Genomic DNA, 18,680 nt, shown 5'->3' on the forward strand with positions numbered 1-18,680 from the left:
AGACATCACTTCTCACCTTTCAGAATGGCAAACACCAGAAAGCCTCAAGACCAAGAAGCTGTGAGAACAGTGTGGAAAAACTAACACTCACACACTGTTGACAGGACTATGGAAATTTGGCAATACCTATCAAAATTACAAATGTGCACAAAACATATGCCTACCACTTGTGAAGTTATACATATGCGAAGATATGTGTTGTAGCTTGATTGTCAGCATAAGATCCCAGGTACACCGTCCGGACATTGGTGCCGCCTCCCCATGTGGGAGGCCCTGCGCATGTCTGTGAAAGGAACCCTGGCCTGTCTGGGAGCCCAGGGACAGCTCCGGAGGAAGCTGGCCCCAACTCTGTGCTCCTCTCCACCCAGGTGGTCGTGTCCCAGTCACTGCTTCTGATTGGGACTGGGCAGTGTGGTCCCTGGAGTCCCCAGGTATACAGGGCCTACACCCTTTGCTCACTTGATGTTCCTATCTTTAAATTGCTTCTGGGACTAACAGGGTCCCTGGAGTCCACAGCTGCTGCCTGAGGACTCCCTTCACTCCTGGGGAAAATGCACCCTGGGGATTTCTGGGCCTCAGAACAGGATGACAGACCCTTTACATGAAGAGTCTGTAGCTGAGACACCAGTCCATGGCCAGGCTGGGAGGAAGGACACGGGAGTCACGCCCAGAAGCTAAAGACCCCACGAGGCTTTAGGAGGAGAAAGAAGAAAGAGGCTCTCAGACGTAAAGGGTGTCAGGCAGGAGAGTGGCTGGCCAGGGGCACAGTGAGGAGCTGCAACCATGTCTGAGATCAGGAAACTCAGAGGTGGCTTTTTCCCAGACGTGGAATCACTGAAGCAATGAGTCTACAGGTTTTTCACATTTTTCCTTTTGTCAGCAAACTGCCCTCCAAAAAACCTGTATAAGAGTGCACAGGGGTCTTTTGATGGCACTGTGCTCCCTTCCACTTCTCAGCTGCCTGTTGGCTCCGGAGACACGTGGGGACAGACCGCAAGCAAGGCCCAGTCCCTGGGAGCAGCGCAGGAGCCAGACCTGCCATGCAGCCACAGAGGTAAAGCTTCCCTTCCCCTCCTTGCCCTCCCTGACTGACACCCTCTCTCCCTCGCCAACCTCCCAGTCAGGCTGTAGGTGTCAGAGCTCCTTGTTTGCTTCCTTCCTGCATCCCCTTCAAATCCTGACCTGAGCTTATTTTCTGCTGGCCATTCCTTGATGGGAAACTCGGCATTCAGATCTCCCCCTACCCCACACACACCACACACTGAACCACATGGGCAGCTGCCTCCATGGGGGACTGCTCTCTGCCTGCAGGAGACTGCCTCCACACGGAGTCAGGATGCCCGGGAAGCACCTGACTCAGCCTTCTCATACGCACACGGGGAAACTGAGGCCTGGCACAGAGAAGGGTGTTGCTCAAGCTACACAGAATATATATGCTGTGGGCAGGGGCACATCCCTCAGCTCTGGTCTCAGTGTGCAAGGTCTTCCCAGCTGTTCAATTCATTCCGATTGAACCAGATTCATTTGGCAACTTCAGCACAACAGGCAATGAGACTCCCGTGGATGCAACTCTCATGCCAGGCAAATCCTGAGCACCACTCAAGCCCACACCACACTGCTCACGGGCAGGAGCTTTTTTGCACACAGATTTGGCCGAAAGGAGCAGACAGGATAGCTTCTCTAACAGAAGCCACTTTCCTTGGCTTCTGCAACCACAGCATATCCTGTCACTATAGAATCTTGTTTCTGACCCTGACTATGGGACAGCCAGAGGGAAGACTGTGAGATAAGTTGCATGGAATGTCACAGTAGAGCACCCAGAGCAAACCGGAACACCCTCCTGAGCTTCACTGAGTCACCAGGGGAGGAGTAATATGCTTGGGTAGGAAACACAATGAAATCCATGATTGCATAATGGGGGAGCTCTCCCCTGGGTTGGAGCAATGGTCCCCTGTGGAGCACAGTTTGCACCTCCCTTTCCTCCCAGAAACCTTTGGCAATGTCTGGAGACATTTTGGGTTGTTATAACTTAGGGAGCATATGCTACTGACAATTAGTGGGCAGAGGCCAGGGCCATGATGAACATCCTACAGAGCACAGGACAGCCCCACAACAAAGGATGCTGTGGCCCCAAACATCACTAGTGCTGAGGCTGAGAAACTGGGTTCAATTCACGGCAGGAGCTGTACTTCCTGACCACACCTGTGACATAAACTCCCCCTTCATGCCTGTAGCAAGAGCATGCTGGACAATGAGACTGGGCAAAGAATACACAGACCGACCTGGAGAAAAGAGCAGACCTCACGGAACGGAACGGGGTAATGTACCAGAGCTGTGGCCGGGAGGGACCCAAGCCCTTCCCCCACCCCAGATCACTGGCAGGAGGAAGAGAAATGGAGCAGGGAGGGAGTGGAAACCTGGGACTGTTAAATATCTAGCTCCGGAGATCTGCTCTGGGAGCACAAACCTACATTTCATGGTGCTTTCATGATACTCGTGTGATTACTGGGTTGGAAAGCTAATACAGGCAGAATTCCTGGAGAATCTGAGATTCCAGCTGCTTGTGGAAAGCAAGAATACACAGACCTGATAATGGAGAGACAGGCTCTCAAAAATCTGTGTACCAAGAGAATAAGGTAGCTATTTGGTAGAAGGGACTCAGAATTGGGGCATGCGATACAACCCTAGCTCTGTCATTCAATCTCGCAGAACAAACTCTTCAGCTCCTCTGAGCTTTGATTACTTCATCTACCAAACTTTGATGACAGTATCTTCTCCATGGCGGGTTTCAAAGAATATTGCACAGAGTAGGTGCTTGTTATTGTTAACCACTCATCTTCCAACACCCACCCCCTCCGACACACATCATTGCATTTAAGAAGGAGCTATAGAAATATTATCAATGAGGATTCTGCATTTAGAGACTGAGCAATTGGAACTAAGAAATTAGAAATCCTCTACACAAAGGCAGACAGGTCTTCTATAAGCTAGTGGCTTGTGTGGAACTATGAAATGGGGGCAAGAGAGCCAGAATATTACATAAGAATAAAATAAAGGATATAAAAGGACAAAGAGAAAGTATTCCCTAGTAACCCTGGCTAAGAACTTATAATGAAATGGGATTAAAGGTTAATGCCATTTACGCTACTGCTAACTGTAGTTAGTGTGGTTGTCCATAACTGAGTAAACTGGTAAGCAAGCTGCACCGTTGTCATCCCACAGTGTAGGTTCAATCACTCCAGTTAACGCCTGTGTTGATTTCATAAAGGTCTTCCCCATACAGGAACCTCCCTGAACACTGCTATTAATCCCTGGTAAATCAGGCAGGTGCCGGTGCGAATGATGATGGCCAAGTGCATGTGAAGATGCAGCTGGTGAAGAAGCAATCCTCATTATGGTTGAGCCTTTACCCAGACTTGTCTCTGCGTGGATGGGGATTAGCACCTGTATCCAAGTTCCTTCCAAATGCAATCAACATTTGGAGAAGCTTGAAAATTTGCTAGTTCTAAGAATTGGATTAGCTTGGGGATTTTCCTCCCTGTGAATCTAGGAAAGCTCTTATTAAGTGAAATTTCTATATATTTACAATAAAAAGAAATAATGCAGAGCATTTTCTAGCTATTAATCATACTGCAGAGGAAAAGCCCTCTCTGAGGATTAGCTCTGCTGGGCTCAAGCCCTGTCTCTGTCACCAGCTTGCTCAGAAGACTTCGATCACATCCCCTCTCCGGCCTCAACTGCTTTTATGGCCAATGAGAGGGTGCAGCAACATCGGGACAGCCCCAGCACACAGCTGGGACATTTCAGGCCCTTGCTCAGTGCTGCTCCATTTGTTTTTTTCCAGCTCTGACCTTCTCTCATCTAAGAGCTAAGGGCACCCCTACTGTCTCTGAGTCATTTTCCCTTACACAAATATGCTCTTCTACTGTGTTGCAGGGGCTTGACCTGATGCACAGGAGTTTTCTCAAGAAAGCCTGATGTACTGCTTTTTTCTCTGCTGATGACAGAAGAGATAACGTATGGAAAAAGCCAATTGGACCTCCCCCGTGGTGGGGTTCATTCTCCTGGGCCTCTCCGCCCACCCAAAGCTGGAGAAAACATTCTTTGTGCTCATCCTGCTGATGTACCTGGTGATCCTGCTGGGCAACGGGGTCCTCATCCTGGTGACCATTCTAGACTCCCGCCTACACACGCCCATGTACTTCTTCCTGGAGAACCTCTCCTTCCTGGACATCTGCTACACGACCTCCTCGGTCCCACTGGTCCTGGATGGCTTCCTGAAGGAGGAAACCATTTCCTTCTCGGCCTGTGCTGTGCAGATGTTCCTCTCCTTCGCCATGGCAGGGACAGAGTGTGTGCTCCTAAGCATGATGGCGTTTGATCGCTACGTGGCCATCTGCAACCCCCTGAGGTACCCTGTGGTCATGAGCAAGGCTGCCTACGTGCCCATGGCTGCCAGCTCCTGGGCTATTGGTGGTGCTGCTTCCATGGTGCACACATCCTTAACAATACGGCTGCCCTTCTGCGGGGACAATGTCATCAACCACTTCACCTGTGAGATCCTGGCTGTCCTCAAGTTGGCCTGTGCTGACATCTCCACCAATGTGATCAGCATGGGGTTGACCAATGTGATCTTCCTGGGGGTCCCGGTTCTGTTCATCTCTGTCTCCTATGTTCTCATCATTGCTACCATCCTGAGGATCCCGTCAGCTGAGGGGAGGAAAAAGGCCTTCTCCACCTGCTCGGCCCACCTCACAGTCGTGGTCATCTTCTATGGAACATTATTTTTTATGTATGCAAAGCCCAAGGCTAAAGACCCCCTGGGAGCAGACAAAGAGGACCTTTCAGACAAGCTCATCCCTCTCTTCTATGGGATAGTGACCCCCATGCTCAACCCCATCATCTATAGCCTGAGGAACAAGGATGTGAAGGGTGCTGTGAGGAACCTGGTGAGTTGGAAACACTTCACCCGGTGATGTGGGAGGGCCTCTGTGGGTCCCAGCCCTGTGAAAGAAAGGCCTTCCAGACATGAAGCTGCATTCACAAGGCCTGCCAGCTGGACTAGTCTCTTGCCCTTAAGTCCATTTTCAGAGAGCAATCAACCTCCCAGCTATGTCCCCTGAGTTCTGGCATATGTCTGACAGCTCCAGCAGGTACCGCACAACAGTTACTCTCATTGAAGGTATGCAGACATTCTGAACACATGCTAACACCAAGGAGACTGAAGCCATTAGGGCAAAGTCAAATGGCCTGTGTCATGTCTAAGCTACGGGTTACCACGGGGAAGTTAGCACAGCAACTTCACTGTGAGGTTCACCAGACAAGTCTGAGGAACAGGAGGAGGTAGAAATTTTTATTTTGGACGTTTGTTTATTAGTTTCAGTTTGCCTGAAGTGCTGAGAGACAAAAACAAGTTCTCCACATACTGAGCCTTTGGGTGGAAACAATCTATTTTGGTGAACACAATTTCTTTTTAGTTATGAGAAGATGGAGGCACAATTTTTTTCTTAATGAATTGCATATTATGAGACATGCTAGTAAATTAAATTGAATTTAAAAAGGAGTATAGAGTTTGGATTTGATATTCATCACTTATAGCAATTCACAATAGAAAAGCTATTCTGTTAGGTAATAACTTACATTCTGAAAAAAAAAAAGATAGATGATAGATATGTTTGAAGATTTAGGGGGCTAAAGTTTGATAGGTTTCTTTGTTCCAGGAATTCTCAGAGCTTTTAACATGCTGAAGCATACTGTGAATGTCCAGCAGAGATATTGTCTATAGCATTTTGAGCCTCTGTAGTTTAACATAGTAAAAATTGGAAAGCATTTTCTTATCTATGACCTTGGACAGATTGCTAAACCCCTCTTAGACTATTTCTTCATATTTTAAAATCCATAACAACCGATTTTACATGGATTAGGTAACATACTGTAAGTGCTTATAAATGGTAAGCACAATAGAAATATAAGCTAGTAGTAGTAATAGTAGTGTGAATACAGTAGAGTGCTAAGGTGACATGTAGGAAAGAGCAAGACATAGTTCCTGTCCGGCACAATACACACAGAAGATGGATGAGAGATTCAGAGATGGTAGTGTATGGATAGAAGCAGTTCTGTGGCAAGTTGAACTACATTCTAAGACTATCAGAAGACTTACCTGAAAAGAGAATTTAGAAAGTGAATCCAATTTTGAGACTAGATCTTGGAAATTGTTGCTTCAAGTGATATTTAATTTTCCTAATATTTATAAAAAATTAATTACACAAGGATGCATTTTGTTAATAAAATTTCACTTATGTTAGTCATATTCCGGATTTCTATTTTGCACCAGTACAGAAACACTCTTGCTATTGCAAATCACAAGAGTGACATCTAGTGGCTACTTAAGCAAATTGTGACATTTGCGGAGCTACACAATGTTGCCTTTAGAAGCTTCAGAGGTCTTTTTGTTCAACCTTCTCTACATGATGCATGAAGTTTCTCTCCGATATCCCTGACCCCAGTCATCCAGCATCTGCCTGGATACCTTCAGTGACAAAAAATTCAATACTTTCAGATTCCAGCTGTGGATAAAATGAAAGTTCCTGTGGCTAGGATCCTCACCTGGCCCTGGCTGGCTAGCTCACAACATACATGTGGGCAATACGTTGCTATTGACTCTATATAAAGAGCTCTGCCCAGTGCTCTGGGCGACACGGAGAGCAGAGCAGAGGCTGGAGTGGTGGTAGCACTGAGGACAGAGGCCCAGAGGATGGCTGTGTGGGCCAAGAGGCCCAGAGGCAGAGACTGCTTGGGATTTTAGGCAGAGTGAACAGGATTTTAGTGATTGACCTGCCACCATGGAAATAAAGTTGGATATAACCCTTTCACCCCCCCAAGAACATTTTACTGTCATTTCTTTGGTCACACTGAATCCACAATCAACTTGCCCAGGGCTGGAACCCACTGGCAAGACACCAGCTGTTTCATTCAGACTTACTAACACATTGTTCCTTTAATTTTGCTAAAACATAACCTCCACTAGCTTCTACCTTCTAGTTTTAATTCAGCTTTGTGCTTCTACATAAAATGCACCTAATCATTTGCCTTCTGATATATGAACATAGTTCTTCTGACCCCCCAAGTCTATTCCCCTCCAATCTGAACAGTCCTTCCTCCTGTGCAAAAATCACACATTACCCAACTGGCAGGTGCTGAACTGTTTAGAGCATCATCTAATTTATTCCAGCAATAGAAAGAGATATTTCTGAAAATACCTTGGCAATCATAATGAAGCCGTTAAGCTAACTCTACTTCTCCAGGGCAACTGAGATTGTACTGGGAGAGAGAAACACTTTTGAACAAGCCCTCCGTCTTCTTAGGCTGTCCTCTACTCACTTTCTTTTCTTTTCAGTAATGGCAGCCATATTCTTTTGTATTGCAAATTGCATGATCCTAATGTAATTGTTAAGTTGGAAATCACATAAATCATTTCCTCTAGAAATAATGGCTACCCTCGCTCCCACACTCCAACTTCACATTCCTGGTCTTGCAAAGCCTTTCAAAGGTCACCTTTGTTGGCAAGGAGGGATGACACTGAGGAAATTTTTTGCTGAACACGATCAACAGTCTTTCTGAAAAATTATTGTTATGGTACCATTCAACTAGGAACCCATTCCTAAAATCCCCCAAATGAAATTGATCAGAATGGATAAACCTTGAAATATCATGGGTCTCGACAACAATGACATTTATTTCATGGATGATTGTTGGATTGTAGCCTAGTGGCCGACTGGCTGATGGAAATGCTAGAGGGGAGGGGTTTGATCACTTTGGGGAGAACTGATTACTTCAGGGGACTGCACTGGTTTCTAGAGTCCTAATTAGGTTTAGGGCTGATTAGGCTTGAGGAAAGGAAGACCACTGGATGTGTCTGAATTGATGGTGACTGTATTTGGTGAAGTTGATTGAATGAGTTGATTAGATAGGAATTTTGATAGGATATAACTGTTAGGCTGGAGAAAGGAAAAACAAGGACATGCAAACAGAACAGAGAGCTGCCATAGGGGGAGAACAGACCAGACCCCAAAGTCCGTGCCGTATATGGAAAGGGACAGCTCTCCCTGAATTCCATCCTGGTGTGCCAACTAAGACCCGGATGTCAGCCTCCTCCCTCTTGGAAAGAAAAAAGTTTCTAGTTGACTATTATGTCACCTTTAGCCAATCATACCTCTCAACACCCCCCTAAGATAGTTTGCCCACTCCTCCCCCTCCTAATCCTTTATAAGCGCCCCACCTTCCTAACTGGGTGTGGCTTTTCTGGCCTCTGGCAAGAAGGCCACAGAACCTCACCCGGGGGTATTTAAATAAATTACCTGGCCTTTTGTTGCCTCTCTTTGCCTGCTTATTCTGGCTAGAACTTATCTTACATATGGTGCCGAAACCCAGGGGGAGTGTGAGCATGGGGCCCTGACCGGTCACTGGTGGCCCTGCCCCCTCCTTCCCCCACCCGGGACCTCAGCCTGCTCTCTGCTGCGTAGATTATTTTCCGGTGAGTCCCCCAGTTTCCCCCGGTCTGCTTCCCTTCCTAACTCCGTTTCACCTGGTCCGTCCGAAATCGTAGCTACGTCCAGGTCTGGGCATTCAGCCCATCCGTTGCGAGTATCCGGGATACCTGCCCCTGGCCCTGTGGTGGGGGAGACGTCCCTCACCAGGCTCCCAGGCTGTCTCCCCTGACTTGGTGCACTTGGGACGCTGGGCGCGCTCCTCTCAGCAGGATTTTTTTGGGAAGTGAACACAGACATGGGAAACCAGCCCATGAAAGCAGAGGCTCAGACCCCGCTGCAGTGTCTCATTTCTAATCTGGCTACTCTCTGTTTGTCCCAGGAAATTTGCAAGTGGAAGTTAGTCTTCCTTTGCTCTGAGACCGGGCCTCAGTATCCCTTGGACAACCAATCTCGCTGGCCCCCTGAGGGAACTTTGGATTTTAGCCTCCTCACCGACTTAACTAATTATTGCCACCGGAGCGGAAAGTAGAATGAAATCCCACATGTGCAGGCTTTTTGGACTTTGCACTCCCGTCAAAACCTTTATGTTAAGTGTTCTATAACTCAGGTTCTCCTGGCCCGATCTCCAGTTAAAGATTGTCAGCCTCTTACTCTGCTCAATCCTTCCTTTTCAGATCCGCCAGAACCTCAGTCGCCCGCCTCCCTCAGCTCGCAATCCCCTCCCCCTCTCTCCACCACCATCTCTAAGTCCTGTGTCTTCCCACGTGTCGTCTCCATCGTAAAGTCCTGCATTCTCAACCATGCTGTTGTCCTGCTCTCCTCTTCTGGTGGCTGCACCACTCCCTCCCCCTCTCCTTCCACCTTCAACGCCCTCTTTCCCCACCAGAACATACCCCTCCCACCCTCTAGTTCCAGAAGCCACAGACAAGAAGCTAAGAAGAAAGAAGGCAATTGAATATTAGAAACTCAAATCTTTATATCAGTTTGTCTGTGTATATGTTTTTATATGAAAAGTGTTGCTGACTGTAATTGTTGTATCTCAGTTTGTACGTTTGTGTGTCTAGGTGTATAAATGAAAAATATTTTATTTAAAAACAAGCGCTTGTGAAGATTGAGCATTCTAGAACTTCCAGAGAATCTAGTGAAAAATGTTAAGCATGAAAGCTAATTTGAGTTTAGCTGAGGTGGGCATGTCCTTGCTGTTATCAGCTGCCTAAGTTTACCTAAAGTCATTTAAGTCAGTGTTATCTGCTAAATCTTTTAAGAATAAAATGCTTAAATGCTTGGCTTTGTCTAACATTCAGTAAAGGTTTTGTAAGTAATCTAGCATAGTTGCTAAAAATAAGTAAACAAGCCTAGCAAATAAATCTTATGCTTAAAGTCTCAGTGACTTGTCAGAGTCTTTAAGAAAATGAGATCTTAATATTAAAAAGACTAAAAGCTAAACTTTGATAACAACTGTATAACCTTTATTTACTTTTGAAGTACTTTGTTGTCATTCTAGTTAATTAGATAAGTGTTGCTTCATAGCAACCTATGGTCCTATTTAAGCAAGTGTCTTAAAACTTAACAACTTTCCAAAATCAAATTCAAAAAAGTGCTTTTGCCCCTAGTTAACTCTGATATTTTCCAGAGGGCCCCTGGAACAAGTCAGAGAAATTTTTTCTCATTGGAGAAAGTATTTGGCTAATTTAGCTTATTTATCTGATATATAATTACCTGCTTAATTACCTAAGAAGCACTGTCAAAAAGAATAATGCTAAACTTTGTTACTGAATGTTTTGTATTACAGAAATATCAGAATTTCCTTATGTCAACTGTCTTACAGTAAGCTCTCATCAGATCTTTAACCATTGTCATTTGTAAGTCTTTTATTATTTATAGTCACTGTTTTATTACTCTTAAGCTAGTAAAGAACTAGATTTCAGCAGAACAGGTATTGGTTACATAAGATTAAGTGAAATAAAGAAGACGTTTTGTGACTTTTTGTTTTAGATGTTGCTGATAAAGTGTTTTAAGCTTTTTCTCTTAAGCTGGCAACAGTTTAGTAAATGACTGCCTTTATAAGCAGAATCGAAACTTTATCTTTCTCTCTACCTGATCCCTCCAGAATTTAAAAACTCTCAGTAACTATTTTTATATTTCATGGCAGTATGTTTATTTGCATAAGTTCAATAAGAACCTTGTTTCCTTGTAAGAGGACCAATTAAAAACACTGGTTATACTACCAAGGCTTTGACTGGAACGTCATACCTGAGAGACATGTGTGTAAACTCAGATATGAACAGACGGCTTTAAGGAACTAAGGTTGACTTCATGGAGCCAACAAAGCCCCTTGGAAAAACTGGCCTGGTACCTTGCTTACAGAGTTCCCAGCAGCCTTACCAGGTGAGTAAAGAAGGTCACTTCCTGGCAGGTGCAGGAATCTCAGGATGTCTCAGAGACCTCAAGAAGAGAGGAATTCACCCAAATCAACAGGTACTGCAGGCACAACCTGATGGCAAGTCTGGCTTGGCTTTCTGGCCTCAAGAAGCCCTTAAAAGTTCAATCTGAAATTCCTTACAAAAAGTTCCAGCAAAGCATATTTAAAAGAGCCCATGTAATCAATTGCTCTTCTTGCTGCACTTATGCAAATAATCAAGCCAACTGTTAATTATTTTCTTAATCTAACTACATCTAATAAAAATAAGGGTGATTTTACAGAAAAGTATTGTTTCAATAATGCAGTCTTATCTATACTAAATCCTAATACTAGTCATTGAAATGTAAACTCAATCCAGAATTCCAGTCCCCCATAACAGCCTGGCTAATGCCCCTATTGGGCCCCTTAATAACAGTTTGTGGTTTACTCTTAGTTGCCCCTTGTGTCCTCAAGTTCCTCCAACAGCAGCTAACCCAGATGACCCGGGTCACCACCAACCAGATGTTACTTCACCGTTATGCACCTCTTCCCACTGAACCCCCTCCTTCGGCCTAATACCAGCTTCAAACCCCCACGATGCCCCTTGTCAGCCGGAAGTAGCCAGATTGAGTCATCGCCCATTATGACCAAAAGGCTGGAATGTTAGGGTGGAGAAAGGAAAAACAAGGACATGCAAACAGAACAGAGAGATGCCATAGGGGGAGAACAAACCAGACCCCAAAGTCCGTGCCGTATATGGAAAGGGGACAGCTCTCCCTGAATTCCATCCTGATGTGCCAACTAAGACCTGGATGTTAGCCTCCTCCCTCTTGGAAAGAAAAAAGTTTCTAGTTGACTATTATGTCACCTTTAGCCAATCATACCTCTCAACACCCCCCTAAGATAGTTTGCCCACTCCTCCCCCTCCTAATCCTTTATAAGCGCCCCACCTCCCTAACTGGGTGTGACTTCTCTGGCCTCTGGCAAGGCCACAGAACCTCACCTGGGGGTATTTAAATAAATTACCTGGCCCTTTGTTGCCTCTCTTTGCCTGCTTATTCCGGCTAGAATTTATCTTACAATAACTACTAATTTACTGTCAAAATACCAAAAAAGGGTTTAACTCTAAGTTTGGTCATTTTGAGAAGCAACCTTTTTGGCCTGCCAAATATTAAAACTTTGAAGTAAAAATTGGTTACACTTAGTTATTCAAAACAAAAGCTTTCCACTCTCTCTCCTGCCTTTCATTGTGCTTTGGATGCCAGTGTCAATATTCATTCCATTTGAGGTCCATCTGGTCTCTTAAGAAGGCAGCCACAAAGAGCCTTCAATAGCACTTCTGGGCAGACACCAAAGAAGTAAATCCAATCCTAAATAAATCTAGTTGCTTGCCAATATTTTCACCAGTTAGGAATTTAGCCATAGAACTTGAAAATAAATTGAAGTTTCTTTTTAGCCATGTTTTGTTTTTAGTAGAGACCAAGATCCCATTCACTGCAAAATGTTTTCACAGGCACGAATGCTTGTGTTTGATCCAGGAATAATAAATGATTGACTGTTGCTCAGCAGCAAGGTGAGGTGGGATTCCTGCCCCCCCCCACCCCTTTTTTTTAAGCAAAGGGAAAAACAACTGAGCAGAAATTTTTTCTTTCAACAGCTCTTTGTGGAAATGTGGATTAAAGAGACTAGGGATTTTTTAAATTTCATATTGCAATAGTTATAAACATGATTACACAGTTAGTGGAAATGCTGTTTTAAGTCAATATAAGTTATCTGACCTAGATGTTGCCATTAGGGGCAACACCTAACAAGACATCTTCAGTTTATTAACTTTTCTATTTTAATGGGCTCTGAGTTCAGATGTTTTCTTTTTAAATATAAACATTCGCTTTTGCTAAACCTAATATGAAGTTGAGCGTTGACTTGAGAACCCACCGAACAGATCAGTTTTGTTGGAGGGAGCTGTGAAATCAGCTGTTGGAATTTTAAAGCAGCTAAGGGGTTAAAAGTGTAGGTAAAATTGTAATATTTCCAGAATATCTCCCCTGGCTTTAGTATATCTGCATATCAATAGGCATTCAGAGGTGGAAAGAAGTATGGCTTTCGTGCATTTGCATCATTCCTCAGGGGTGGAGAGAAGTTCATCTCCATATCAATGGGTAATTACCTGGGCAAGGAGGGCTTATCTGTACCTGAGAGGTGAGGGGAGGGCCAGTTTTGCTTCTTCAGGAGCAGAGAGATAGCCCTGGACTGATGTTTGTAAGCAATAAATGGGTTTTAAACTTTATTTCTCCCTTTGACTAATTTCAGTTTTTAGAGGTATTTTGCCCTGGGATTTCCTTTCCCCGGACTTACACATGTCATTAAATTTTTTTGTACAGATTTTCACAGAATAAAACTTAAAATTCTTAAACAAAACCTTGATACTAAGCATCACAACACAAAGGAAGTTTGTGTCAGTTAAGAAGTACTTTAAACAAACAACTCTTACATTTTGGTCCTGAAGATTGACAGAGCTTAAAAGACTAATAGTATCTGACATTGATGAGGATAGAGGAAAATAAATACTCAGAGTCTGTTGATGCTAAACTACTGTAAAAATATTTTTAAAATTTAAATACAATGCTATGATTTTAGGTAGACATGCAAGACAAGGAGACTGAATAAAGGAAAGGAAACCATCTTCCAAGAAAGGGCATCTATATATTTGGGGACATACTTATACTAAAAAAAAAGTACTCATTGTTCATCTGCGATTGAAATCTTGCTGGGCAAACTGTTTCATCTGTATCCCTAACAGAGAGGAAAGTTTTACCTCAGGTTGTTAAAAATTCTGCCTTGAATCTCCTCCTTGATGTTGTCCCTTCTCCTAGGAAATGGTGCTGCCAATCTTTTGTCCCAGGAATTCCCATCTAGTCCTTTCATTTTAACCCTTAGACTTGGGTCTGTCCTGCAGTATCCCCACTCATTTCCCCTTTCTTTCTTTTTCACTCATTAGCCTTGAAGATTTCAAGGTGCAGTTAACAGCTCCAAGTACACCAGGAGTCTGTCTTCTTACCTATATCAAAACTAAGAACTAGTAAATTTCCCCAGGAAAGTGCATAAGTGGCCAAATCCAGAACAGAGAGCACAATGAATAAGAGGCTAAATCACTGGGGGTGCTCTACGACCAAGCAACAATTGTTTACTACCTTGGTGCTTTTGGAGGTAAGCAAACAGCCTGGCACAGACAGGCAAGGCAAGATTCTTTCAAGGGCATGAAGTTTACCTGGAGCCTGATTAGTTGTTCAAATCTCATTTATCTTGGTTTAGAACCATTCCTCTCTACCGCCACCCATATCTTTAGAGGCTTAAAATGGCCAGTTATAAAGAAGATATAATCAAATCAAGCATTAAAAATTATATAGAAGTTTGGACACTGACTTGATATTTGATGATGCTAAGGAATCATTGTTAAATGTTTCAGGATGTAGTAATGGTATTATGATTGTCATAAGAATCCTTATCTTTTAAATACCTCCTAGACTATGTGCAGATTAAATACTTCTTGAATTGGCTTCCAAAGGTAGGAGACAGAGTAGGTGGAAGAATAGGTGAAATGAACAAGTTGGTGAAAGCTGGATATTGGGTACCAGGAAGCACAGTGTAGGATTCTCTGTGCTTTTATGTATGTTTAAAATTTGCCGTAAAAATTTTAAAAACAAAAATGATCATATCTGTGGGTAAAATTGTAATATTTCCAGAATCTCACCTGGCTTTAGTGCATCTGTATATCAATAGGTGTTTCAAGGGGTGGAGAGAAGTGGTCCATCTACATATTGATAGGTGATTACAAGAGTGTGGGAGGGTTTATCTGGCCAGAAGAGGTTGGGTGGAGCTCTCTCCTTCTGCAGCTGCGTCAAGAGAGAGATGGGACAACTGTTTGTAAGAAATAAAAAGGTTTCTTAACTTTATTTCTCCCTTGATTGATTTTGGTTTTAGAGGTATTTTGCCCCAGAATTTTCCCTGGAGTTACAATATCCATTCAATAGATTGTTATTCACCCTTTAAAAGGAAGGAAACCCTGCCACATACAAAAACATGGATGACACTTGACATTGCGTTAAGTGAGTAAGCCAGTCACAAAAAGACAAATAATTCATGATTCCACTTACGTGAAGTGCCTAGAGTATTAAAATTCAGAGACAGAAAGTAGAATGTTGGTGCCAGAGGCTGGGGAGGGTTGGCAGGGAGAATGGGGAATTAGTGTTTAATTGATACAGAGTTTCAGTTGGGGAAGATGAAAAAAGTTCTGGAGATGGAAGGTGGTGACGGCTGCACAACAATATGAATGTGCTTAATGCCACTGAACTGTAAGCTTTAAAATGGTACACATGTTACATATACTTTAACCGATAAAACTGATATCTCACCATAGTGCTCAATAAATATTTGTTGAATGAATGAATGAGGTAGAAAGTTTTCACTATGAAGAGTGTGCATTAGACTGACTTTGGCTTATCACAGAGAAGGACAAAGAAAAGGTCATTTTTTGCAACTTGAATTAAAATCAAGAGGGAGTATACTATAAGGACTTTGTAAAGTGTAAACCACTAGACAAATGGCATTGATACTTCCATTATGTTAATATGCCATCCTGCTAAATGCTGTACGCTCTGTAAATATGAACAGGACATAGTCTCTGCTCACATGAATAAAGACATTAGTCAGTTGAGATGCTCACGGAAGACTCTTGACCAAGAGAAACAGCTTATTGTAAGTTATTTCTTAGAATATTGGGGACATTTAAAAAGAGCCTTGAGAAAAGTAATCATTTCAATTTTAAGGATAGAACTTTGAAAATGAGTTTTGTTTTTAAATGCTAATAAAAATTAGTGTTTATCAAAAAGTAGCTATATTTGGAAAAAATGAATATTCTGTCAATAAAGTTAAATTTACTGTAAAACAAGTGGATCCTATTCCCAGTTTCTCTATTTCTGCCATGAAATTATTTAGCTGCTGTAAGTTACCAGAAGGTCATCTAGTGGCTACTTGAATGAACTACAACTCCTTGAAAGGTCAAATCAGAGAGACAACGTATGGAACAGAATAGAGAGCCCAGAAATAAACCCATGCTTATTTGGAAAATACATGACAAAGGAGGCAAGAATATACAATGGGGAAGAGACAGTCTCTTCAATAAATGGTGTTGGGAAACCTGGACAGTTAAATGCAAAAGAATGAGCCTGGACCATTGTTTTATACTATATATAAAAACTCAAAATCATTAAAGACCTAAATATAAGACCTGTAACAATAAAACTCCAAAAATAAATAGGCAATAAACTCTTGAACATCAGCCTTAGCAATTTTTTTCTAGATACATCTCCCTAGGCAAGGGAAACAAACGCTAAAATGAATAACTGGGAGTATATCAAACTAAAAAGATTCCACACAGCAAAGGAAACCACAAATAAAACAAAAAGGAAGGAGAGAAGATATTTGCAAATGATGTATCTGATAAGGGACTGATATCCAAAATATATAAAGTCATACAATTCAATACTAAAAAAAAATAGAAACAAATAATCCCATTTTAAAAATGGGCTAGGGACCTGAATAACATTTTTCCAAAGAAGACATACAGATGGTGTCTCGCCTGAGGGGAACTTCCCCAGGCAAGTTCACTCTGGATTTGGTAAGATTGAAAAATGACAACAGAACATTGGGGGTAAAAGGGTTTATACCCAGATTTATTATAGTGGTGGCAGGTCAAGCTCTAGAATCCCATTCACCTCAGGGCAAGTCTGCATACAGCAAGCTGGTCTCTGCCTCTGGGCCTCTCCACTATCTCATAGCCCCAGAGCAACAGGCAGAGCTTTTTATATAGAGTCGATACTAACTCATTTGGACCACACGTGTGCAAGCATGTACCTGTGAGCATTGCACGTGCATAGTAAGCAAGCAGAGCAGGGTCGGATGAGAATTCTGGCCATGGAACTTCTATTTTCCCTACACTCCACCCCTCTAGGATTCTCACCTCACAATCTACATGCCCTCAATCTTCCCTAATGGTCTATGCAAGCAAGCTGGAACATTGTAACCAAATTCCACAATAACAAAAGAGGCTACAACAATATACAAATAACAACAAAAATTATGATTCAGATAACAACAGAAATTATGAGAATCCTCAAGACTGAGGAGATCAATTGCTACCAAGTAGTCATTCCAGTTATATTAAAACCAGTTCTACTCAGATGAGTCCATGACTCTCACTTTCCATGCACACCCAGCAAGCAGCAGCTTTTGCCAGGGTGTGTGCCCAATCCACACAGACATTAGAGAAGATTAACCAAGGGCAATAAGACACATGTTTTAGAAACACCAACATAGGCAAGTATTGTCCATCAATTAGACGTTGGCAAGAAGGGGGTCCCATCTGGGTCTAGTACACCATACCTTTACCCCTCTCTCTGTGGGGGTTAGATATAGATATTCCTGAAGGATATCTATATCCAAAATATATTCGGGGATGAGAGAGGTATACACAGTATGCTCCTTTTGGGGTAGACACCCTATTCCCAATGGGATTCAGGCTTGTTTCACTCTGATAGCCTTACCCCTATGCCCTTCTTTAACAGTGGGGCTCCCAGAAAACTGCTCAGGGTTGCCATAAATTAGTAAGCACTCAGCTCTTGTGTCCAACAGAGCCAGGACATGTTTCACAATCACTGGGGACCAAATTGATATTTCAACATGTGGCCTCTTGGTCCCCACCCAGTCTCCCAAGGCAGGTGTCTTGACCCTCCCCTCAGTCAAATTATATCTCCTAATGGTCTGCTTGTGAAGAAGACCAGCTTCCAGGCAGGGTCAGCTCACTCTCCAGCAGGAAGTCCTGCAGACACACAGGCAGGGCTTGTGGCTTTGTCTCTGGCTTCCATTTCTTGGTCCTCACTTTACCTGACTGCTTAAACCATTGCTCTGGTTTCAATTGCTGCCACAGCTCCAGTAAGATTTTATTTGACTTTCCATCAAGGTTCTCTCTGTCTGCTCCTGCCTTTATCAAATCAACCCCCATATGGGTTCTCATGACTTTCACAGTTCCCTCTAAATTCTTCCTCTGTGTAGCAGACTGTATTCTCTTCCATGCTCTCATTGTTTCAATCTTTCCCAAGTCTGCTACCATATGGGTGATCTCACTTATGGGCTGCCCTAAGTAAGGGACAAGAATGGCCACTAGAGGCCCAAAAAGGAACCGGGGAACCATTCGAATCACCACATTCCTCATCCCTACAGTAAAAATCTCTTCATCTGGCCCATAACTCACTGGACTATAAATAGCATTTTTCATGCTTAACTCCTGTAACACCTATTGGAGCTTGGCATACATCTGCCATAGCAGGGCAAGATGGCAAATTAGGCCATACAGTGTGAAGCAGGGACATAAGCCAATTGAGGAGGGTGTGATTTTTCTGGGGTCTGATGTACATTTTGCAGTTGCTGCTGCAAGGCAGGGTGAACTGTCAGGGAAGTCAGCTTTCCCATCTCTGATCCAGAATGATACCACTCAACCCTAAATCCCAAAGATGCAGGAACCAAGCTGGTATTGACTCCAAGGGCTTCTGCCGAAACCAGGAACCCAAATCCACCATAGAGTGCTCCACGACCTGGGGAGGGGGCTGCACCTCTCCTGGAGGAACCTGTGGTTGCCCCATCTTTATTTTCTTGACTACAACCAGGTGAGCTTTCAATAGAGGCGGGGTTAGTGCCTCTGCTCGGGCACCACCTCCACCCCACCCACTCGTCCT

The 18,680-nt window shown here is 43.4% G+C and overlaps 1 protein-coding gene across 1 annotated transcript; it reads left to right on the top strand.

Annotated features, from left to right (window-relative positions):
* The first annotated feature begins 3,833 nt into the window (after window positions 1–3,833).
* Window positions 3,834–5,033, top strand: LOC108404915 (olfactory receptor 2S2). The gene has a single exon (XM_036996571.2). The coding sequence runs from the start codon at window positions 4,020–4,022 to the stop codon at window positions 4,974–4,976; it is 957 nt and encodes a 318-aa protein (XP_036852466.1). The 5' UTR covers window positions 3,834–4,019; the 3' UTR covers window positions 4,977–5,033.
* The last annotated feature ends 13,647 nt before the right edge of the window (window positions 5,034–18,680 follow it).

This window comes from Manis javanica, chromosome 2 (assembly GCF_040802235.1).
Source record: "Manis javanica isolate MJ-LG chromosome 2, MJ_LKY, whole genome shotgun sequence".
In the NCBI taxonomy this organism is placed as follows: Eukaryota; Metazoa; Chordata; class Mammalia; order Pholidota; family Manidae; genus Manis; species Manis javanica.